General features: G+C 34.0%; 1 protein-coding gene and 1 long non-coding RNA gene across 3 annotated transcripts; one reads left to right on the top strand and one right to left on the bottom strand.

The window, feature by feature from the left end:
• On the top strand, nt 1-10,324 carry LOC124539983. 2 transcript variants are annotated; one of them, XR_006967111.1, is made up of 4 exons: nt 1-67; nt 617-784; nt 9,684-9,849; nt 10,159-10,324. It is a non-coding gene; the product is annotated as an uncharacterized LOC124539983 (long non-coding RNA). The 2 variants fall into 2 exon arrangements; XR_006967112.1 differs by having other exon boundaries at nt 5-67; nt 636-784.
• Nucleotides 6,754-26,071, bottom strand: LOC124539980 (potassium voltage-gated channel unc-103-like). The gene is made up of 19 exons (XM_047117361.1): nt 25,668-26,071; nt 22,910-23,315; nt 19,632-19,718; nt 16,333-16,480; nt 15,954-16,135; nt 15,072-15,092; nt 12,943-13,097; nt 12,757-12,870; nt 12,559-12,680; nt 12,248-12,366; nt 11,982-12,172; nt 11,244-11,386; nt 10,143-10,336; nt 9,705-9,833; nt 9,165-9,309; nt 8,143-8,220; nt 7,461-7,837; nt 7,123-7,371; nt 6,754-7,016 (listed from the first exon to the last, which is right to left on the bottom strand). The coding sequence occupies exons 2-19, from the start codon at nt 23,159-23,161 to the stop codon at nt 6,849-6,851; spliced, it is 2,874 nt and encodes a 957-aa protein (XP_046973317.1). The 5' UTR covers nt 23,162-23,315; nt 25,668-26,071; the 3' UTR covers nt 6,754-6,848.

The following is a 26,071-nucleotide window of genomic DNA, read 5'->3' on the forward strand; positions in this document are numbered from 1 at the left end:
TACAGCTGTCCACACTCAACACACTCCACGCAAGCAATCACATCATTTAAGATTCAATAGCAATTTGGTGAGTTGCATGTAACTAGCTGTGTGTTTTTTTATAATAAATATGTTTTGTTACTGTTTAGTAACAACTTGTTCCGTAAACAAGATAACTAAAAACATAAGGCTTATTCTTGTTATTTTCTCTATGCAACAGTAAAACATAATTAGACTATATTATTTATATAATTACATAAATATAAAATCAATTATTGATTTCAAAGAATTCATGAAACATATTATTAGCGATCAAACTTAGTATTTACGTGTGCTTATTTTCAGCTTAACAATATAAAAATTTCGATCACAGACAAAATTACTAATTATTATTATTATGCACGCACGACTTAACTTTGCGCTTTAAATGTTTTTGAAATATAAAATACTAAACTTATCAATATAATACTCTAGAACAATATAAATGTGTGATTCTTCAAAGCTGAAACAACCAGTTTTTGTGACTAAAATTATTTCAAGGCAACGATTTTTAAAATGATATACTGAACAATTTTGCATAAGTCCACTTATGCTAAGTTTTGCAGCATTTATTTTATAATCATAATTATAATTACAGTGATGTTACTCTTACACAGGAAGATAAAACAGAACATTGTTATTGCTGCTTGAACAAGTCAACTTACAAGTATTATATAGTCTGATTAAAATAAGTATGTACAAGTGATCAATGCGTTCGTAATACCAGTAACAGATGGAGGTACAATTATGCAAGTTTGAGCCTTAGGTAAGTGTTTTAGTAGACATTTTAAATTTATATTAAAGAAAATTATCTCAAAATAGCAAAGTTTTGACCGCTTATTTTGATGATTTTCTATGTAAGAATATATTTAAGTTTATTCTTACAAAATATTGTTTTATACAAAAAAGAGCAACCGATAATTCTGAATACGTACACAGATAAAATACAATATGTTAGGAGACGTGGAATATTTAGTTATTCAATTAGCATTTAAAGGAGGTTGCATAGATTAACGAAGTTGATGGTATCGAAATTCATTTTATTTTATATCATGGATTAGCGCTTGCATTGATAATAAATACAACTACAACCCGTATCGCATTGCACTATATACTAAATATGAATGATAAGTCCAAGTGACATAGTGCCGGTCAACATTCTAAGCATAAAAGACAAATTATGAATTGAATTTAGTTCATTAATAATGTTACCTTATATTCCATTTTAATTCAACAACGCGTTACCGCAATTCAATGAACGTGAATGGTTAAGGCAATATTCTCACAAAAATTAAGCTTTATATAAGAGACTTCGACCGGTTGACACCTATGCCCGGCTTATTCAGGGTGCAGGGGTGCAAAATACCCGGACTTTGCCTTTTCGGTTCGCCGATGATGAGCAATTCTTAGATTATCGATGACGCTTCCCACAAGATCTATTACTTTTTTTTGCCATCGCAAAGGTGGTTTTTGTACGATACGTGGTAGTTTATGTAGAATTCTCGAGAGAAATTTAGAGTTCAAGAATGAAAAGAATATTGCATATATTCATAAACATCTCGAGTTTTTGTCTGACTTTGGGGTATCTTTTGCTAAGCGTTTAATGCCTGTTTCCATGCCTGTAATGTCTTAAAAGTAATACATTAATGAGCGCAAAGTTACTTTGAAATAAGTTGGTGTAGTATGAGACAAAATAATAAGCAAGGTTTTTAATAGGCAGTACGCGTACCATTGTTTTTGGAACAATAAACATTTTTTGAAGGCTCGTAAATATTATGATACTTTTTGTTTATCATTAGTAACACTTTAAAGTTGCTCTTCAGCTCGTCAAGATAAAATAAACGTGAATTAATGCAAATCTTTGATTATTTATATGTCTAGATAGACTGCCAGAGTCAAACGATATCAACGCGGCGATAAACATTGGCAGACGATTGCCCACACACACTAGTAAAAAAGAATTACTTTTGACGATTGTTAAGCTTTGTTGTCAAGGTTTTAGTTCTTTGGTAATACGACACTATCTAGATATGCAAATAATCTAATGTTTAAATTCTGTTCTATGACGTTTTTGAAGTAAATTTTAATGTTAGTAATTTATAACACGTATAATTAATTAAACAATACACCAAGTTAAATTAAACTTCCTTAATCGTAGCTTAAACAACTTTTCTATTTTTTTTTTGATGATGATATGATATGAGTCAATTTATTTAAAGTAATTTGTTTTCGCCAATTTCTAGATTATTGTACCTAATTATTTTAGGATTTTTTTTTTATATCTAATTCATAAGTCTTTACTTATCATATGATTAATTATTATCTATCTATGAGATTGTGATTTAGGGGATGTCTGCAAGTGAAAACAAAATTATGATGTAAATATATAAAAAAAAATTGCTTGTTACATTGTCGGGATTCATAGGTAGTAACGTTATATCAAATAATAACAACACGCGATAAAAGTCGCTGTCGATTCATAAGTGAGTATCGAGGTCTTTGTTACAGTTTGTGAGAGCCAAGCTTAATTTGGATCAGTTGTAAGTACAGGCTTATAAGTTCTTGAGTGAAATTATGAGTGGCCAAACTTAATTTGGATCAGTTATAAGTTCTTGAGTGAAATTATGACACGTGTCATAATCACGGAGCCCGGCCTTTTGAAAAAAATTATAGCCGAACAAGATGTAGTTTAATTAATTTCATATAATTAATCGACGAGGCATTCTATCATCAATGGTACATGAAGAAAATAAAGAAAAGATTTTTAACTAGCATGAAATCTCACGTCGTCTGACACGCTGTTACTTTTAGCATTTTTGTAGCATTCTAATGGTTGAAAAAGCGACTAATTATTTATTAAAAAAAAAAAATAATACATTTATTTTTTTAATTAATTTATATTGACTACCACTTATAACTTTTAAGACGTCATTTACTTTCCATCAATTTTATAAAGATATAGAGATGTAAAAATTGCCATGTCATAAAAGAGAAAATAATTATTTTTTTTAAATCTTCTTGTAACGCAAAGGCCCCAATGCAACAAGCACTATTTCTGAAATATATTTTCATAAATTGATTAATAGTAATGCATGGAACGCCAATAACCAACGAAAATTTTATTTTTGATACAGTTATAGTTTGATATGAAGTCAGCTTGCTCAACTATTCGTTGGCTAATATCAAATTTCAATTTAAAAAAATGTGTGATTTCTATTAATGACACCAAAAACCTCGTTTAATTTTTAAGTACTTCCAATTTTTGAGTGAGTACTAAGAGAATAGAAACAAGCGCATCAATTTTTTTTAAAATTCTAGGACTAGGTAAGGTAGAGTTAGGTTATTAAAGTGATTTAAACATGGAATAAACTTTCAAATGGGCTAAACAAAAGTACCTAAATAGTACGATTCAAACATTTGCATTACAAGTAACTACGTATATATCTTATGAAACTACACCTACGAAAGCAAGTAGGTTTCTAATTAAAGCGAACTATGGTATTATAGCAAAGCAACGGATATTTTTAAATAGTATAGATTTGAGTAAAGGTGTACATACTACTTAGTACGATTTGCAATTGACCGACTTACGTACTATATAATCTAACTAACAATAATACTCTACGAATTACCTTTTAATGGAATGTAAAAAAAAGTATTTAAGAAGTTTTTTTTTATATTATTTTTTAATGTGGCTCTATTTTTTTTAATTTTTACAAAAACAAAAAAAAAATAATGTCTTTGGTGGTTTGTGAATGACGTAAATTAATTCAAATGTACCTACACAATATTCATACAAAACGATTTAACATTTTTAAATAAAGTCGTAAAAATATAATAGAAAATAGCTTAAATAGTTTACTTTACATTAACATTGCACGCAGACACATTATCCTCAATGAAGTAAAATGTAAAAAGCTCTATCTTATTATGATGTTAAAACATTTTTAGCTTATCACGAAGTATTAATAACATATTTTTTAATATATATATTTAATTAGACCTTTAATTATAGTCAGGTATAACGCGTTCGTGCGTAGTTATTAAAGTTTCTTTATAATTAGTTTTGAAAAGTGCCCCAGTTTTGTATAAATATTGTAATGGATTTACAAAAAAAGTATAAATTTAATAATGTTATTTAGAGTTATGAATGAATCTTTCAGCATTTTGTTTAGTCATATATTATTAGTTATTATAAGGTAATTAATTTAAATTATTAGTATGAAATTCATATATATAAAATATGGATTAAATCTGACCGTATATACATAGTAACAACGCATGGTATTATATTAATATGAGTTATTGAAATATTGTACATGTATCGAATCTTTGTGCTATTTAATAAAGTAATCCTAAAAGTAAAGTAACGGGTTGATGGAATTTACATGTGACAGAATTTCGATGAAATTAAACACATGCAGGTTTTCTCACGATGTTTTCCTGCACCGCTGAGCACGAGATGAATTATAAACACAAATTAAGCACATATACATATATAGTGCTAACTGTATGTCTTAGTGTGTGTGAGACGATTAACGTACGAAAAAAGACAGCTGCAATTCTTGAGATGACCATCTTCTATCTTCGTTAAGAAGATCGCTGTTTATTTAACGCGATTCGCCCAAAATCAGCTGAATATCTTGACATGCAATTTGTATCATTACATCCGAGGTGTTTAGGAATTATGATTCATATGCGAATGCAATGTTTGTAGTTGGTTTGCAATAATTAAACGATACTATAACGCGGGGCGCGCTCGTGAAAAGATCAAAGCGATGTTACTATTACGCAAATCTTTTTTGTTTTCCTTTAAATATAGAAAAGGATAACAAAACATTAATGAAGAAGTGGCCTTATATCTTGTTATTAAAATAATTTTAGATGTGTATTGATCAAAACCGATATTCCATTTACAAACTTGTCATCGGATTAACGTAGACATTACTCTCCCTTTGTTATAGCGTTATATATATCTATTATGACTAGTTGTGCCTGCGGTTTCGCTCGCTTTTTAGTTGTTTGCTTGCCACATGCTAGGCTAAAAGTAGCCTATGCCTTCCTTGGAGATCAAGTTTGTTTCATCCCAAATTTCGTCAAATTGAACAGTGGTTTGGTAGTAAAAGACCGACAAACAGACAGAGTTACTGTTACATTTATACATTAGTATTGGAAATAGTTTTTGGTAATTTCTTTGCGTTAGCATTCTCGCGTCGAGATATCCTTAAAAATCTATCCAAAATCGGCTTAATAGTGTTCAAAGTATGACATAATACTTTATCTAGTAGTTGCAATTAAATCTGGTTTTACAATAAAACATATATCAATTTATAATTCGAATATTAATAATAGAGACTCTATTTTGATCACGATAACATACGTCATAAGGAATATGAAATAGCCTTCAATAATTCAATACGTATACGATGCTATATATATAAACAGTCAGATTGAGCGAAGAATCAAAGTAAGCTTAATTTGTGATGGGACAGCCGCTGAAATGTTAGTCTTGAGATCTGCCTTACGATTATGTATTTTTATTATTGCTTATATGATATATTGGCGAAATGACTTATTTGTTAACTATGATTATATAATTAACACATAAATATATAATTTTTGAGCCACAATTTAGCAATAATTCATATATCGAACGAAATTACTTGAAAGTCGCTCTTAAAATTTGTCGTTTATTTAGTTTTAAATATATTTATTATTGTTTTGTAATTATGTATACTTAATAAAATAAATAAATTTAAATAAAAAAGTCTTACTAACAAGTTTGATTCGTTATTAAATTAATTTTATGTATGACTAGAAAACAATTGTAATTAAGAGTAGTCGTTATTCAGTCAAAGTTTGGGTAAATAAATTAAAAAATATTTTGATAAAACATCCGTGGGTATGTAACATCGAAATTTATATGGTACATACGCCTATAATTATGACAAGCAAATTTTCATAAACGCACTTCCACAAGGAGCATTCCAAAATGTTTGATCAAAGTAGTGTTAGATATTACCTAGCTACAATGTAAAGGCAAGGAGCAAGGACGGGTAGAAAGCGTTTATCGTTTACTCTCTTCTGGAAATACAGTTCACGGTATTACGTAGTGTCTCAGTCTTATAACTTCATTCTGTGCAGCTGAGTTCAGATCTAAACTTATATCATCATTTAGATCCATGGAATCCTTCGACTGGGTTGAACGTCGACGATTGCAGATAGACTAACGAGAAACGAGATCCATAATATCTTTAGATAGTGCTATTGTATATTATAAATAACCACTCGTCATTATGTATAATGGTTGTAATCTACAACAAAATTAAAGCACCCGATGCATTCGCCGATTATTGCAAGTCAAAACACTCATATATTACAAATACTGTTATACTAAAGAATGCGAACATTTTTTCGAACTAAGGCCAATTTTTATTCGACCCAAACTTGGACACTATTCAGTTACTTACTACGGCATCAGACCGTGTAATTTAAATACAAATGGACTCGGTGCGAGCGACCAGCGTCGGGCCGCTCGATAGATCGCGAGGACGTGTCGACATAGGCGTCGACGAAAGTACAAAATTGGTCCATGCGTCGGGTCGGGCGCGTCAGAGGAAGGTCCTTGCGTCGTCGCGGCGCCCACGCGTGATGCGCCGGCAGAAGTGAAAGCGCGCGCGCGGCGCGGGCATGCGCGTGCCGCCGGGCGCCGGCGCGGGCGGCTCGGGCGCGGCCGGCGAGCCGCCCGCCAGCGAGCCGCACGAGGCGGACTCTGCGAGCGAGCGCGTCGATGGCCGGGAGCGGGGAGCGCTCGTCTCGCCTGCCTCACACTACCTGTAGAACGAGTGCGAGTGCGGTGGCGGTGGCAGAGCCGGTGGCACTGGCGCGTGCGGCTCCGATGCTGATCGCTGGACTCCCGGCGTACGCTCGGTGCGCTCTCCGCGCCCACCGCGTCCTCCACGATCCCGATCACCGTTCCAATTCCACTCCCATTGACTCTGAAAATAATTGATTTCATTTAATATATTATGGTCATTGTGACAGTCAGAGGCAGACAAAATAATGAAAATTAGAATCACACAATAATGTAATCTATAGATTTACCTCGGTTGTTTGGGGCACGGATAGTGAGGCTTTCGGTAAGGGTTGAGAAGGGGTGTGAGCAGGTTGCGCATTATGATGTGGCGCCTCACGAGCTTGTAACAGTTGCAAGATGCGTCGCACGTCTGCGGTGAGACCCGTTTCCAACACGGCGACCCGTCTGCTGAGTTCTTCTAATCTTGTCAATATCGTCGCTACTGACGCAGCTGTCGCCGTGGCGCCTACATTTTGATACTGCGGTGATATTACATCCTGCAATTAAATTGCATGATAAGAAAGACGAATGACTTACGTTTACGGAACGGAGACTGAAGTAATTTTATTACAATCGTTTTAATTACCTGCATAGCGTTCTGTACTCTTTCGGATGTGAAGGCGAGCGCGGTCGGTCTGCCCGTCTGGTGTAAATTGACAGCGGAGTGCGGCGCTGATCGTGACGTGCGGCCGACCGACTGCGGCGCGCTAGGAGCTAGTATGTCGTCGCAGGAGACGTGGACGGGTGCGGGCGCCGGCGGGCTGGGCGATGCATTCGTGTAGTACGAACTGGGGTTCGTGCTGAGGCTGGAGACAGGCAGCGTGGCGCTGTGGGCGGGCGTGCTGACGGCCGCTTCACCCGCCGCTATGCCCCCCGTCAGCGGAGACGTGTCATTAAGAGGGCCTACAGACGACTGCCGACGTACCGCGGCCCTTCCTCTATATGTCTGAGGCGTTGATTGGGCTGGAATTCATTAAAGAGTTTTTATCAAAATGAGGTTAAAATGTTCTGTAAAAAAATGATTCAGACGATATACAACGAAAATAGATCTGTTTTAAATTTAGATTTATTCACAAATCGAACGGTTTAGTCGTGTTATATTAAATTTTGTAGTTTTATTTTTGTATCTGCATATTTAACATGGAAAAATGGCTTTACCTTTTAATTATAATTTTTGTTTAACAATTTTTAGTAAGTAATGTAGAGTAGGTAACGTAGTCGAATTTATTTATATACATGCAACTAAAGATTGGTATATGCATACTTACAGTATTTGTTGTGCAGCGGCTGGTGGGTTTTATGGTGGTAGAGGTCTGGGAAGCTCCGTTTTAGTTGCGCTAGCATGCCTGCACACAAGGGCCGCGCTCAGAGCGGGCGACGAAGGAACGTGGTCACGTCGCATATTATATATACAAGTATATATAAATATATATAGATATATATAAAATATATTCACAAAGCACGGGACGTATTACTATAACTATGTTTCGAATAAATATGCCAGTGTTAACCATTCCACGTTCCCACACCACCGTCAACAACCGTATAGGAGTAATGTGGGACCAAGCGTATCACATGCTGCCTCAAATTAAATCAAGATATTGTAAACTGTAAGTATTTCCTATATGTATTTTATTAAGAATTGTATAAATGATTTGTGTGATAATATGTTATAGGAGTAAAAAAAATGTTACATTAATTCTCATTTATCTCTTGTTAATTGGAAGGCTTTGTCAAACTTAAAATTGAATGTAATAATAGGGCTACCTAAGAAGAAAAAAAACGAGCTTAGAATTTGATATACCATTCTTGTAGAGACAACAAAATTAAATATAATAATAACATCGGTAATATAAAGATTGACTTTAGCAAATGTCCGTTAAAATTATATGTGGCTCTGATTAATACAAGCAACAAAAACATTTAATGAATTACTGAAATTTAACTGATTTCCTATTAAAGTGATCGTTTAATGTCTATGTCAATACCAGAATGGTTGTAAATTAAAATAGTTGTACGAAGGTTGTAAAGGATTTTTTTATATTTAAAAGGGACTTGCACATCGTTCCATATTTCTATGTGCATCTACTCTATAGTTTTATTAACATTATATTATAAAAGAGACACCGAGCACGACGCACTAAATAACAGCGATTCGCGTTTGATGCGAATAAATTACGATAAACAAAATTGTTTTGATACAAGCGTGGTCGTGCTTGGCTTTTTGAAATGAATTAATATTATATAAATACTTATTACTACATTCCGATAGCATATTGTTTCCAATTACCTGTAATGGAGTTTAAGGTTGTAGAACGTTGTTTACTAAAGTTAAAATTTAGAGGTGTGACATCTTGGCCGGCTTTGTCCGCCGAGAATTCTAAAATTCCTCGACTTGGCGGCGATTCTGTGTCCTCGTCACTACACTGGGAATCCTGGAAATGATTAGACACTAAATGAAATGTCAATTACTAACAAGAACTCAAGTAGATTTCATTGAACTGGCCTTATGTTATAAATTATCAAACTATCTTGTACTTGAGGTAAAAATTCTATTTATATTAAAATATATTTAAGATCAGCTCATCAAAGCCTTTTTATGTGCAACATAAATGTTAATAATATATGGTGGAATTGTGCCATAAAAATACAACAGAGCAAATTTTTGAAGACAAATTTTAGTTCAAAGTTGTATAATAATTACTTGGAAATGTTTGGTACATTATAAAACGATTGATTTTATTTTGCCAATCGAGTAGAGCTGCTAGTTCTGGGAGGGTAAGTGCAATTTAACATGTATGGTGCACAGGAGAAAGCCCGGAGCACGCACCACCTTGTCAGCGAATGTCTCTGTGTGGGGACGGCGAGTGGTGCGCGCGTACGCTTCTCGGAGCAGTCTGGCGTCGCAAGGGTTTTCGTAGCGCATGCGCCGACGCGGTTCGATCCCACCTAATTCTTCCTTTATAACATAAATGGTAAAGATCATTATTTTCGTATAAATTATTAAAACATTTCATTATTTTGACGTAAAGTGTAGGTTATAATTGTAAAACATTTCATTTGAATCACAATTTTATCTTGATTAAAACTGGTTAGCCAAAAATAAGGTAGAGTAACTTAGTAAGTAACAAAGTTAATGTATAATAAAACTGTTGACATTTATATTTAAATAACAATAATATTGAATTTCGTTAATTTTATTTTTGCAAATCATGTGAAACACTGAGTTAGTGATCGGCAATTAATGTAATTGAATTAAAATATTAACGTCTCGCATGTTGTAGGTGATTTCGAGGCTGTTGACGAAGGAGGCGCGGAATTCTGGATAGAAGTCGAGCACATCCAGTAGGTCGTCTCTGTGCACGCGATGTAGATCGCAGTAGGTGAGCGCGCGCACGCGACAGTTGCTGCGGCCCACTGTGCTGTGTATGCACGGATTCTCCCCGAATATATCGTCCTTGCCTGTTAGTAATTACATATTATAACACAAAGTCGCTTACCGCTGTCTATCTATATACTTACATCTTTAAAATTAAACAATGGATTTTGATAAGATATTTTTTAATACGGACGTGTTTTTTAATAAGAACCACCTCCATGGTCGAGTGGTGTGTACACCGGTTTTCATGGGTACGCCACTCTGAGGTCCCGGGTTCGATTCCTGGCCGAGTCCATGTAGATTACCATTAGTTTTCTATGTTGTCTTGGGTCTGGGTGTTTGTGGTACCGTCGTTGCTTCTGATTTTCATAACACAAGTGCTTCGGTTACTTACATTGGGATCAGAGTAATGTATGTGATGTTGTCTCATATTTATTTATTTATTTATAATACATAGACTATTTCGACATCAACGTTTTAGTATATAATACATAGACAATATAGTAAAGAAACACTAATAATTAAGTCATTCTCTACTTTATTTAGTATTAGCATCGCCTGTGCGAAGACGGGTTGGATATGCCGTTTGCCCTATTGGTCTGTACAGTGTTTACAAGGGTGTGTACTGAGATTTAACCAAGATTTTGAGGCTATAATTCCCCATGCTTATGTCGTCATCGACATGGGAAAAAAATAGTTTAAAATATGGAAACATTAGATTCTATTGTTAACTGTGCATGGAAATTACAGTTTCTATGATCAGAGATGAATTGAACACTTATCATCAAAGCTAATTCTGCTACACATACAAAACATAGTAGTCAAACATCTTTATTTCAATAGTGACTGTTCCACGCAGATTCACCCTGATTATATTCTAAACTACCGTAATGGCCATATAATTGACCTAGCCTGGGTGTACTCATATAATTGTTATTTTTATACGTAATGATATATTAAAAGAAAAAAAAAACATTAAAATGTATTTACCTAAAATTGCCATAACGATATCATCCTTTAAAATTTCAATAGACCCTCTAGATATGAAATATAAAGATGTTAGGACATCGCCACGATGAACTAATGTTTCCCCGGGAGGTGCGTGTGTTGTCTTAAATCTAAGAGAAAGCGCCCTGGAAAATATTACAAGTTAATTTACTGCGGTATTCATTGTTCTACGAAAAATATGTTATAAATGTTATGAAGTCTCTAGTCGACGGAGTTACGTAGAAATGTCAATGCAACATCGACGGCGATCTGTTGAGGTATTGTTATCGCCCTTTCTATTTTAAGCTTGTCACTTAAACGGAGGCGTTAATAGGAAAATTAGCAATTCCTTAGAATACACATTAATATTAGCAAGATCAAATCAAATCAAGCTTGTCAATTTCCCATTGCTGGGCTAAGGCCTCCTCTCCCTTTGAGGAGACGGTTTGGAATCTATTTCAATACGCTGTTCCAATGCCAGTTGGTGGAATACACATGTGGCAGAATTTCTATGAAATTATATACATGCAGGTTTCTCCGCGATATTTTCCTTCACCGCCGAGCACGAGATGAATTATAAACACAAATAAAGCACATGTTTATTCAATGGTTCCTGTCTGGGTTTGAACCCGCAATCCTGTCAATCCTGAATTATTCTTAATCGGTTAAGATGCACGTGTGGGCCATGCAACCAATGGGCCATCTCGGCTCATATAAGCAAAGATAGAATAAAATTATCACCTTAAACAACCTGGGCTGGCGCCGTCAAACGCGGCGCAATTCGCTAGTAAATTTCTATTTAAATGAAGACAAATGTCGGCTTGTAAGCACTCTGGGAATCCTTTCAAAACACTCGACGTGTCGATTCCGTTTGTATAACTCCACGCATGTTGAAAGTATTCTTCTAATCTTTGCCGCAAGGGATTAGTAATCTGTAAATAATTAACGTCAAATTATCATTGAAAATAGTGTCGTGAATGTACTAACGTAGTCAAACCATTTCATACCTGATGGAACCTAATGAACTCTCGTACTCTCAATATCTGAGTGTGATACCTGGCCGTCCCCGAATAGAGCCTTTGGATTATGGCGGATACATTACCGAAAATACTAGCGTACATAAGAGCTGTAAATTTGATATTAAACTTAATTACGTGGTTTAATGCAATCGATTTAAGTAAATTTGAGCAATCGTTAATAAATAATGGTTTGAGTTATACAGGTTGAGAAAAACATCTGGTTGTTTCGTAATTATAATATTAATTTTTATTAAAATGTTATACTTTTTTTTAATTAAATATATATAATAAAAACGTACAGCCTACGAGCATGACGAATATCGTAAACCCCTTCTCCATATCCGTATTTGGAGCCACATTCCCGAAGCCGACGCTAGTCAAGGACGTACAAGTAAAATATAGTGCTGTGATGTAGCGAGATCTGTCGAAAAGAAAACATAAATACTAGTATTTGTGATAAAATTAATAATACATTTATTTAAAAAAAGGTTAATGACCTCATCGATGGGCCAGTTGAATTATCGTACGAAGCCTGGACATCATTAGCGAGAGCATCCAACCAACCAATGGGAGCATGTAGCTGAGGTCTCTCCCAGCTTCCGATCGCGTACCTGAAATATTGAATACGGTAATTTAGATAAAACATTTTTATCTCAATATCGCCGTTGCTTCACCGGTCTTACCATAGACAAGCGAGCCAGTGCGCGATAAGAACAAAGGTAGCCATAAGGAGGAGGAGGACGGCGGTACCATATTCAGAGTATCTGTCGATTTTACGCGCCACACGTACCAGTCGCAACAAGCGCGCTGTTTTCAGCAAACCGATGAGTGTGGTCGTCTGCAAACACACACAGCACACTAAAGAAAGCTATTCGACAGTCACTAGAAGCAATTTCCTTAGCCGCATACCGAACCCAAGCATTATATGAACGTTCGCGTATTACTAAATAGCATTAATGAGGCTTCACAGCGATATTCACTTTAATCAAGCGGAAATTTGTCTATGGATATACGATACGAGCATCTTCCGGGCTCAGCCATACAGGTATTGCAGTTACAAGCATTGTTTCAAACTATAAAATCAGCTTCTTTTAGGTTGCGGTGCATAAAAATTGTATAAATTCTAATTATTTTGTTACATTCAACTCAAATATATTCGTTTTTACTTTCGTAATCACTAAACTAATAATATACCAAGGCATTATGCTATTAAACTGTTATCGATTTTTCTAGCCTAATTGTAAACGAGGACACAATAATTACTACCTAATTTAAATAGGCTTATCATTCGTGACGGCGTTAAATAATATGATTGTCTTAAAACTATGCGCATAAATACAATATAATATAATATGTGTTATTGATACAGGTGCATAATGACGAAACGTGTAGATTTCACAGCTCATGAGGGGGGTCAAAACTACGCTAGAAATAATTACAATTACATGAAACACGTAGTTCATCCTTCAACTTACCCATTAACTATAACCACTAAAGAGGTTTGTATAAGTTAGGTTTTATTAAATAATTTAATTTACACTCTTGAATATTTTTAACAATTTCATCTAACAGAACAGAGTTGAGAAAAAAAGTGAAGGAGGTTTTTGTTATTTTAATTGGATAATACAAAATAATATAATCATACAGCCTAATCATAAAATAGTACGTTAAAAATTAAAATCGTATTATATTAATGAAATAAATATAAAATAATTTTGAAAAATGATACTAGAACTGCTTAATGTATATAATATTCCCTATATGCCACGTAGGTGGGTGCCACATGAATGCAATATGTATTCGATACATAATATTTAGTGCTTTGTTATGTTGTGATAATGCAATTTTTACAAATAATAGTCGTCTGGGAAGTGTGAGCGTATTTACTACCAAGCTCTGTGCACCTCGTGACTTGCACTTCATCTAGGAATTAAGCTCATGATAATGTTTTGCCTGAATTAAAAGTGAACACAATATGGGGTTTCTCTACTGCAGGATTAAAGCTTATCTCTTACGGCCTTCCATTATATTTTTACTATTCATAATTCGGTATTATCATACCTTTGATACCAAGTAGATAACTAACCTATTATTTATTTTAAATCGGCTGTATATGAATTTCTTAACAGCCAGGAACGAAATAATTAATATTCAACTCGGGATTATAGACATTTTTATCGATTCAACTATTTTATTATCTTTCAGATATCGTTAAAATAGATAACATATCATTTCGTATTTAATTCATCCCGTTATATTTATTTGTTCACTTTACGTTGTAATAAAGTGTAAAATTGCATATTAAAAGAGGGTATTGTATCATGCTAGCAAAGATGAAGGCCTTGATTACCTTGGCTCTAGTTGCGTTCTACGCATCTGCAGGAAACAAACGAAACTTGTCAATACTCAATGCTATATAATATTTATCAAGCTACCTTGCATAAACAAAGATCTGAGATAAAATTTCCAAAGTCTATTTTGCCTTTATGCACTAAAGGTAGAGCAAAAGCTGTGGCTACTATCAAATATTAATGCGGATATCATATTTGGATAGTCATCTAGTATTCGCCCCATTTGTTTATATTCGAATCGTATGTGGCGAAGCTCGTGTTTTAGCGAGTGAGCACTTCTTAGATTTGGCGCTGTGTAAAATTCAAAACAACTTTGCTTATGGGAAGCGTCCTCATCTTCCATTAACGCATTCGCTTAGTGGATTTAAAATGGCTAGTGGAAATCAATTTTAAAGTATAAAACTAAAATGTAAGAAAATAGAGTGGCAGCAACATAAAAATAGTTCACAAAGATGGTATACCTCATCACTTTCCAGCCCCTGCTGTAACAAGAAACGTTATTACAAATTCAGTACGCACCCACCTTGGGTAATCCATACCGACTTTATATCTAACTAAACAAATGACTTAATTTGGATCATGTCAGTTAAAACAGCCTACAACTAAATACAATATATCATATAAAAAAATTATAGTTACACAAAATAAAATAATTTTGAAATAATAAACATCGGTTATAAAAAAATAAATCAGAGAGGTAATGTTGACGTCTTAATTTGTATACCTTAAATAAATATAATCAGCCAATTGATTCAGAACTGTAATGTGGGGCTTTGTGATCGGCATATATCGTTCAGTAGATTTGTGTTACAATTATATCGATAGTGACAGCTGCGTTAACTGCATTCCACTACTATACGTGAATTGCTAAGATTTTATCCAGAGCTTCATTTGTCCGAAAGTAATATTTGAGACTTCGTTCATTTAAAATATAGTTGGTAGGCGTTCTGATTTATATTTCTTTCCCTTTAAGTAATCTTCGTGAAAATATAACTCGACCTACTTTTCTAACGACCCATTTTATCATTCTCTTAACAGAGTGAATCGTGTTCCGCGATTTTAATCTTACATAAAAGGTATGTATGCCTAAGTTTTTTTTTAATTACACTTTTATTGCATCGTTCTACAGCTGGAGTGTCAAACCTTACAGAGTCAGTATGGGATAGGTAATGGTATTCAATGTTATGTTTCTGACTTTTTGATTTTCGGACAATTGATCGTCTGGCGGCTATTAGCCTCTAATTCAGGCATTTTTTTTAGATTCTATCACTATTTTAGTCATGTGTTCATGTGATATGAAATCATAGGAGTCGGTGAGTGGGTGCGAGGTAAAGGCAGCTCACTTCATCGGTGTCGGTGCCGAAGAGAAGTAGGTCGAAGGGGATGGCGGCGACGAGGTCGATGACGAACCATCCTCGCAGGTAATGCATGGCGATCTTTGCGGGATCCGATTCCACTTCGTCAGCTGCGTTCACGTACGTTGTGCGGAAGTTGATAAGGATGTCTATTATGAATGTTACGTCCACTGAAAATAAAACGAAAACTATTGGGATACCCTAAAAGTTACGAAGCAAAATGTATCTCAATTTGCACACTACACACTGATACATAAAGACTAATCTATGTCTTACGGGATGCCTTATTAAAAATGGTTTTGTAACGAAGAAAAGCCTACGAATAAAAATTGTAAACTAATGTGTAAATAATTAATAATGAAATTACCTATCATATCAATAACTACGATTGGGTCCTGGCCAAATCCACGAGATCGTTTGTCGAAATCTGGCTCGTTCAATTGAAATGCGGCCACGTACGGCGTAAATATTGCGGTGTAAATGACCAATATCAGAATCAACCAATCCCAAGCGGCCTGAAACAAAATATTTCAATTTAATAATAAAACATGTTATCAGTATTGGCACATATATCTCTACCATTAATTTTGTGTTGTGGTAAATAAATTTAAAAGGAATTATGCACGTTACGAATACATAATGGACTATCGAAGTTTTAAATGATATATTTCGAACAATTTTATATAGTATTCCTTAGTGACTAAGGAGTTACATTGTCTTTATGGAAAGAGTAAAAAATATGAATTATTTTTAAGCTTAATTAAGGGTGCGCGTATGCAAATAGAAATTTGCAAAAAATCAAGTTACAGATTAACTGTAGAATCGGTAGCAGGAAATGATAATTATTTGTAAATTTCTTCAAATATGTATACATATAAACCAATTTCAAATCAATTGTTAAACCAAATATCAATACAGTATTTTTTTATTTCCATTATAATTAGGTGTATTGGTAGTTAAGCTATCTGATGGTAAGTTGTCACCACCGGCCATAGACATTAGCAATGTAAGAAATATGGACCAACCCTTAAGTCACATCCATTGTACCCGTTGCAAGACTGGCTAACTCATCCTTCAAAACCTAAAAGTACTACTTACTATTTTACGCTTACGACATGGCACAGAGCGTTTTGTTTTTAATTAACATTCTATTTATGAAAATTTTATATATTTAATTTATATATTAAAATAAAGCCAATTACGAACAAAGTTAAATATTATTCGTTTTCTGTAAAATTGCTTTTAAAATAATAGCGTGTAGGGTAGTTTGTGCTTTTGCGTGTTGGAAACGAGGTCGATGCGGCAAACATTTTTTATTTACCAACGCTAACTATTAACTGAATTCCCTAAACTACTGCTTAGTAGTTATTATAAAGTAAGTTTGTTTTTAATTTCGAACATAAATAATTTATAGTGGACTAACGAATAAAGAATAAAAAAGAGCGGTGAAAGATTTGTTCGAACAATCTCTTTGTATTGAAAACGGACAATTTTCTCTTATTGCAGTGACAGCGACGCAATAGATTGAACGGACAGAAAGCGATTTGTTTTGACCTATAATAACTAGAATACGTTTATCTTTCAGGTCAAGGAACTTCCTTGTGCTTTAAACACCGATAATAATTTCATTACAACAATGTTCTACACTTATAATATCCATAGAACTTTAAAAAATTGCGAGACATTAAAAAGAGCATTATTATATTTTATTGTAAATTTTAACAGATTTAGTCGATAGATAATTATGAGTAAAAACTTTTTAGACACAACATTTCGTTCTTTGAACTTTAAATATTAAAAAAAAGCTTTGAACTTTAAATAATAGGGCACTGCCATTTCGTTTTACGTTCGAGATGTGCGAAATTACGTAAGAAATATTTGGGTCGATGCAGTGTGGTCTCGGTCTGATCGATGTATATCTGACGAACGCGGAACGTTCGATAATTAATTGATATTTGGTATACGATAGAAAAATTCAACTGTTTATAATCATTTCTTGTCCCATACATAAGTTATTATGAGTACAGTCTATTGCGCTTCTAGTATTCCAACCCCGTAATGGTAGGTTTATCTTGTTATTTTGTTTGTGAAATGACGATTCGAATGTGCTTTTAAGAGCTTTAAATATTATATTTTGATTACAAAGATTGATTATATATATTAAAATATCATATTTCAAACGAAAATGCGGAGCTAACGTCGTAAAACTGTAATTGCACTAATATGCAGTTGGCGTGAAAAATGTAAATTTCACTATCTAAACAGTTGCGATTACACTGTAATAAACGAAAAAAAAAAATGTTATTACCATGCATATATTTTGTTAATTGGGTCACATTATAATCAACAATTAAAACCAAGCGATAGTCAACTGTTCAATACACCGTGTTTCATATTATACTACTATGTGAATCTAATAGAGCCAAGATGGGCCAGTGGTTAGAGCGAGTACATCTTAACTGATTTTTTAAACGGGCTTAAACTCACAAGTACCAGTATATTTTCATGTGCTTAATTTGTGTTTATAATTTATCTCGAGTTCGGCAGTGAAGGAAAACTTAGCGAGGAAACCTGCATGTGTCTGATTTCAATGTAATTCTGCGACATGTGAATACACTAATCCATATTTGAGCCATGTGGAATATGCTCCTAACCTTCTCCTAAAAGGGAGGGGAGGCCTTAGCCCAGCAGTGGGAGTTTACAGGCTCTTACTATCCTCTACTACTACTATATAAGAATATCTATATTCGTTGCATCATGTATCGCAATGCTAATATTTTCTATAGTGAAGTTCATACATTATCAATACAAATTTGACGACCTTGTCGAGTGGTACACCAGTTTTCATGGTTTCGCCACTCCGAGGTCCCGGGTTCGATTTCCGGCCGAGTCGATGTAGATTATCATTAATTTTCTATGTTGTCTTGGGTCTGGGTGTTTGTGGTATACCATCGTTACTTCTGATTGCTTTAACACAAGTGCTTCAGTTACTTACATTGGGATCAGAGTAATGTATGTGATGTTGTCTCATATTTATTTATTTATTTAAATATGTTTCCAATTAAATAGCAATTATCTCCGTTCTATTGATTTATTCGTTACAGATATCATTCATTGACCCAAAACTTAAAAATATCTTCGTCTTATTTTAAATTTCAAAAAAAGAATGAACGAATGTGTTAAAATGTTATACGTAAATAACAATACAGTGATTTCAAGTATGTTTTGGGCTTGAATAGCCCATTACATGAATGCACTGCGATTCAAATGTCGCAGGGTCGAGGGTTAGGGCTATTGTGGCATCCGCTCCTAACACAACCCTCCAACTCTAACTCCAGTTAATGTCTTCAGACATAAATAAGGATATCATAGTAATTATCTGAAGAAACACATTTCTGATATATTTATTAAAAAAAATGTGTTAGCCTAATTTTTTTTGGACGAAAAGCTTTTTACTGCTTATTCATTACTTATGCTACTGATAAATATTCCTGTAGACCAATTTCAAGGGTGAGTTAGCCAGTGAGAGTACATATATAAAGGTCGGAACAATTTCGACCCTAATTCGTCTTAAGTCTTAGCGCCTTGAATTATCGTATCTAGGGGGAAGGCGATACGATCTCGTGGTATACTGATGTTAATGTATTCTTATATAATTGAACTTACCTTATAAGGAGAATGGTGGAGGATAGTGCAGGGGTGTGAAGGTTGTGTGGTTCCCTTGTGGCCGCCCGTCGCGCCCAGTGACAGGACCTGAGGACAATGGAATCCATGATACGTAAATGTTCACCAACAGTTCTCTAAGACAATACTAGGATTAGTATCAAAATCATTCCATTAAAATAACATGTGGATACCCCTCGAACATTTAATATATTTCAACACGTTTTCACATTTAATTGATGAATGAAAAATATTATAAAATATCTATAATCCCTATGAAGTTCGTAAATATAATCATTAAATTAACTGTATTAGATCTTAAAGCAATAATATTAATTTACTATAAACTAAATAGTATCAAATCAGATCTTACGTTATGTTTTTATTTGGATTTCCAAAAAAAGCTTCAGATACGCTGATTTTCATTGCATTTTTTCGTGGAAAGAGTTCTGTATAGGAACAAACGCGGAATATTTTTTGATATCAAGAAACGTTTTTTTGTTATGTTTGTACGGTAAATTTAAAAATAAAGAATTCTAATTGTGGCATGTTCATACTTAGCAAAACTACTTGTAAACTAAAAAATGTGTCTATATGACATTCAATAACAAATAATCTATGTTATCTATCATCCAGACAATGGGCAGGCGTGTGTAGCTGAAAGCCTTATAAAGTAAAACTAAGGCAAATAATTCATTTACTTGAAAATCCCACACGAAAACAAGTAAAAACAACGCCCAAGGCTTATCTTCATTAACAACGTATAATTTCAAGTTTTATAATTTGTTTTAACCAAATATAATCTATGTTAATTTTATTCGACGAAAAGATAAAACAGAAATATTTAGAGTTTGTATAAAATTTCGTTGTTCGCCGTTTCGAAAATGTGTGTCAAAAGAGGTTTTAATTAAATTAAACGTAATATATATTTCCTATTTGTACATGTTCCCCAATATAAACTAATATAATAAGTTAAAGCCTGTATATTAAAAACGCAATGCAATTGTTCAAGGAATTTTATGTTATTTTTGTATGTGATTGTTATTAGCCACAGATACTAAACTACAATTCAAGATGTAAAAGAGATTTGACTATTAATTGTTAAAAAAAAACCTTTTTTATTATTACCTGAATAAATAACCCTTATATTTACAAGAGTACGATCAGACGTGTTTGTCTTTCTTTTAATTATTTTATTTATAAAATAAATTTGACTCGCCGATAGATACTTCACGTCAAATCTTCGCTTAATGACATAAAATACTTTCAGTTTTTCCCGAATTTTCTTTAAAGGGAATTCTTTCTTTTCCGAAAAAAACGTACGGTCGAATGTAAATCGGTTAAGCCCTTCTCGAATGATGTGTTCGCTGACAAACAGCATTCCATTTTTATTTATATAGATAAAATAAAGAGTATTTGTATAATATAATACTAAATAAAGTTTAATAGATATGTCATACATAGAAAAATAATGATTTACGTTTAATCGAAAAGTATTATATGCGTCTTTATTACTTATTCTAGTAGGTACATTCTATAAAAATATATTTGGGCGAGATTGACTGAGATTATTACGAAATTATAAAATAAAATAAAATATTTAGTTGTAAATTTAATTTATTTCAACATTGTGTTCTATGTAATGTGTTTAATTTAATAATATTTTTTCAATTTTAATGTTATTTCAACAAAGTAACATAACATACAATTTTTTAGAAATGCATATTAGTAAATTAGTGTGCCTTAATTTGCTCCTTTAGTTCAGGTGCATTTGCAACTTTCTTTTTTGTATTGCGGCAAGTGTATTAGGGATGCAATTAATTGCTCAAGACCAATTGAACCACCAATCGGAAGAAGGGAATAAATCCAAAAAATAGGATCGGAGATAATAAAAAAAAATCATAACTTTTTGCTTTCAACTTATAAACTTATAGGACATCAATGATTATTAAGAAAACATCAATTCTGATTTATTCACCGACATATCTGTCTTAAATGTATAATATTTAGTCCTACGTCTAAAGAACGTAAGAGTGAATATGTCGAAAAGTGGCGTTTATTCCCTTCTTCCAATTGGTGGTTCAATTAATAGAGCAAGCAGAATTAATTTCTTAATATTTTATTGCTATATTCTGTTTTGCATGACGTCGACATGAAATGTCGAATAAGTCTTTGATCTCATACTGCCAACACGTCGCCACAATAGGAGCTGAGATGTTATGTCCCTTGTGCCTATAAGTACACCAGCTCACTCAACATTCATTATTACTGTGACGGTTGGATAATTAATAAGTGGGTGGTTAATACCCTGGTGCGCGCACACGAAGCCTAACACCAAATAAATGTTTCTCTTTTGCAAGAAAATCTCGTTCTTGATCGACAGCGTTCGTTGTTCAATTGAATTGAGGATCATATACAATCATATATCGTGTGACAGTGTCTTTATGGACGACGCCTACATGATGATATAATATTATTTTTCTTGATTCGTCGTAATTGAGACATATTGTATAGTTTTAAATATCTCTGGAAGCGCACCTTTTGGACAACCGGTTAGTAATAGTATATAATATACGAGTATATCATAGAAATAATCCTCGTTATGAATAAATTTGATTTGCATTGCTTGATTTGTTTTCTGTAAATACGATAACTTCTTACACTTAGTTTTATATATTTATACATGAGATGAAGGAATTGCGGCGCTAATTAAAAGCAAAACTTTAAAAAATGTTCAAACAATATACTGAAAAATTCGAAGCATTAACTACAACAAGTATGCTGTTCAGTTAATTGTAACTTACCTTTAACGCCTACCTTTACCTTTATTTAGAGATACACATAAAACTACCTCTCTCCTCAGCGGATAATGTGAATGTACAAAATAAAATATTTAGTAAATATGTATACAGTGTAATTAGTTGTCGTTGAATAGTTTGCGAAACATAAATTGTAATAAGGGAAGTTCAAATAATATGAAATATATTTTAGTATAAGAATTATTAAGTTAGCGTCGAAATATTGAAAAAATTCAGTTATGAAAATAAAACCTAATACATTGGCCTGAAATACAGTATGCCCTTCATCGCGGCTCAGAAGGAAAGGAAATTCACAAAATTTTGATATATTTTTGCAGCAAAATAAAGAACATTGACACAATTAATAAGCTGAAGCTTTGTGAGTGTAGAAATAAAGGATATGTCGCTTTTGAAATCTCATGAGTCAATGAGTCATCTTTACAGTACTTCCAATCTTTTATCAGCCAGAGATACGTGAATTACCTCCTTGCCGATGGCAGGCAACCCGTTGAGGCCATTACAGGGTGGTTCAAGGCGAACGACGCTTTTGCGGGAGCCACGAAAACTGGTGTCGCGCACACGCACCGAGGAGCGCCAAGTGGAAGGCGGTGGTTCGTCGCGGGAGCCCCGCGCGGAGGCGGCGCGTCGCGAGGTGGTAAGCGCCGCGCCGCCCGCGCCGCCTGCGCACGGCGGCGTTACGATCAACGGCACGTCGGGGGGCCCGCGTTCCTCCATGCCGCTGCCGCGCCAACGCTCTCACCGGAACCCTCCGTGCTCCGATGCCTCCAAATGCTCACATTCCAGCACGGCTCGTTCGTAGGCCGACGCCGTCTCCAGGAGTGCGATTGCCGTGTTTTGCATAGATGCGCGCTTATCTCCACTCGCTCCGCTAATTTCGATACGTATTTACTTTAGTTTAACTTAATTTAAATTAATATAAAATCTATATCACGAAATCATTGATATGTTTACTATGGTATGGTTTGAACGAATACAAGTGTCATGGAGGAGTCTGGACGTCGGATTATACATTTGTGCGAATTGCATACGATATACTTACTACGATAATCTTTTTTTACCACTGTGGTCATATAATGTGAATGGAAATCTATACGAAAACTAAACGTATGTATATTTAGTGTTTTAATGACGGAATCAGTCACGCCGGTCGATTGTGTTCAATTTGAAGGCTTTCTAAATGTTAAAGTGGCCTTATTATATATTTTTTTATAAAATTCATATGAATATACATGGAACCTATTACTAGAATACCGAAACAATCGTCTAAGACAATACTATATTTTGTATATTCTGTGAATACTTCATGTTTTAATATGTAGAGACAATATGTAACTAATTTCATACTGGCGCATTGGGTGAGAAACGTTTAGGTAGAATATTATTTTAATGATTTTTATTTACGTCTGCTCAATCCAGAATAGTGCTATTCGTTATAATATAAAAGCGTTAGGACTGAAAGCGGTATACGAGACTGCGCCTTATTCAACAGCGCGTCAACGGGTGGTCGGCCTATTTATCGTCTTTGCGCCTGTTTCACGTTAACATTTCCTAGCTCGGATACATTAGAATTTCATCTCTATTCCAGAATACTATCGTTTAATTTACAACTGGCAGCTTGTGGAATAAACTTTAATAGATTTCAACTTTTACATGTAGCATTCTGTATCACAATAAGTAGCACCTTTTCTCTTTATAAAGCTGCTGTTTAAAAAAAAAGTTTTAATATGAAATACGATACTTATATTGAACCTTTCGTTGTCTATGATCATAGGGTTAATGGAGATTTCTTTATATCTACGACTAAGGATAATTATACAATGAGAACGTATTATTGGTTGGATGGAACCTCATGAATAATGTTCGATGGAAAATGAAAATGCAGCGTTTTGGCAAACATAAGAGAGGGTAAACATCGAAATCATTTTCGGAGAAAGAAAAAATTTTTCGCTTTCGAATGATAATGTATTAGAAATTTGACCTATTTCCTCTTTATGATATGATGATGTAAAATTATGTAACTGAGGGAAATAAAATCGACGTTATTTACAATTGAATTGTCTTTGATCGAAGATTGGAACGTGTGAAGTAAAACAGAATGACAGGCGCAAAAGTACGTAACGTAGTTACGTAACTACGTGATGTATAAATAGTCGAATATATACATACATAATGGATTAATAGTGTTCGATCTTTTTAATTCATGTTCTACGTAGTGTCCAGATGACAGAGATTTTAATAATACTTGATAAATCTTAATTTGTTGTTTAAAAGTTAGAATTACATCATTTTACGGATTATAAACTACGATATTTATCAATTATTTAATTAGAATGACGTTAAAGAATATGAAATTCTCAAAATCTATGCCTAAATGCTCGTGCCTGGTACTGCTAAATTATTTAGGATATTTTCATGCTAAAACTATGTACTATTAGAATTATACTGCAGATAAACTACGTATAACTACATATTAAAATAAAGTGTATTGTGCAGAGTTGTGCTATTTTATGTAATAGTTATATAGTATGTATATCGTTTTTCTCAACATATTTCGGGAATAACTGCGGACTTTTTGACTTTTTCAATGGTAGGGCTGTATTCCCTTCAAGACTGGCGTTGTAAAATAATCGTATACAAATGTTATTTCCCCTAGTTAATTAATTTGATGTCAGAATTTGTTTCAGTTAAAAGACATTAACTACTTAGTGTTCGAAAGAGCTTAAAAGCAAAGCGTTCTCGTAGAGTTCAAATAAATTCAGATTTCAAAATGAAGTCTCACTACGGAACATTTCTCCGAATCGTTTCGAATGTTGTAATGGCAAATGCACTTCATTTTCTAAGGATTTTTGAAAGGAAGCTCCTAAATATTCTATTACATTCTACGGATACAATGACTGCAATACAAGGCTGCCAAAAGCAAACGTTAGTCGAAAGTTTCGTCTTTTAACTGTATGTACAAAATCATGAATGAAGTCGATGTTCATTCAAAGAGAAAGCGTAGGATATAATAAATCTAAGATGATTACACATTGATGTAATGAATAAACTACCTTTCTTTACTAAAAAGAATAAGAGGTATACGTAGACAAAGGAAACCATACCATGGTAGTCATAACTCCAAGCATGGATCGCGTTTTATCACAATAATAGCAAAAAATACAAAAGTAAATTAAAAAATAAAACGCCAAAGCTCGCAACTAAATTAACGATAAAAAAACACCTCTCAAGAACCGACGCACAGTCCACAGTACGAACTAAGCACAGGACGGCAACACTCGATATTTAATTTTTACGATATGCACAAGCTATTTTTGACCACTTTGATTATTAATTATTATTGTTAAGCCCCGTAGCTATTCTGTAGCGCAACAAAAGCTGCAAAGTTTGACCGCAAAATGATAATAACAGTTTTTCCTTTTAATGCAGCCGATCGATTAAGCAAGCACTCGACTCATTTAATATACTTTTGCACATTTTATCGGAAACCTAGAGAGAAATTGAATATATTTGTTGCATAAATCGCGTTAACGGCATAAATCGCGGCGACGTTCACTAGAGGCGAAGCCCCAGGAACGGATATTTAGATAACAATTCGATGGCAGTGTGAGAGGCGGCAGAGTCCGC

This window comes from Vanessa cardui, chromosome 2 (assembly GCF_905220365.1).
Source record: "Vanessa cardui chromosome 2, ilVanCard2.1, whole genome shotgun sequence".
In the NCBI taxonomy this organism is placed as follows: Eukaryota; Metazoa; Arthropoda; class Insecta; order Lepidoptera; family Nymphalidae; genus Vanessa; species Vanessa cardui.

What these genes read in the sequence shown, in the direction of transcription:
- LOC124539980 (XM_047117361.1), bottom strand. Translation starts at nt 23,161, where the DNA reads ATGGAGGAACGCGGGCCCCCCGACGTGCCGTTGATCGTAACGCCGCCG. An exon ending in TCGGCACCGACACCGATGAA is followed by an intron (nt 15,093 to 15,953) that starts GTGAGCTGCCTT and finishes TTCTTGTTACAG; the next exon opens with CAGGGGCTGGAAAGTGATGA. An exon ending in AACCTTAAACTCCATTACAG is followed by an intron (nt 8,221 to 9,164) that starts GTAATTGGAAAC and finishes CCTTGTGTGCAG; the next exon opens with GCATGCTAGCGCAACTAAAA.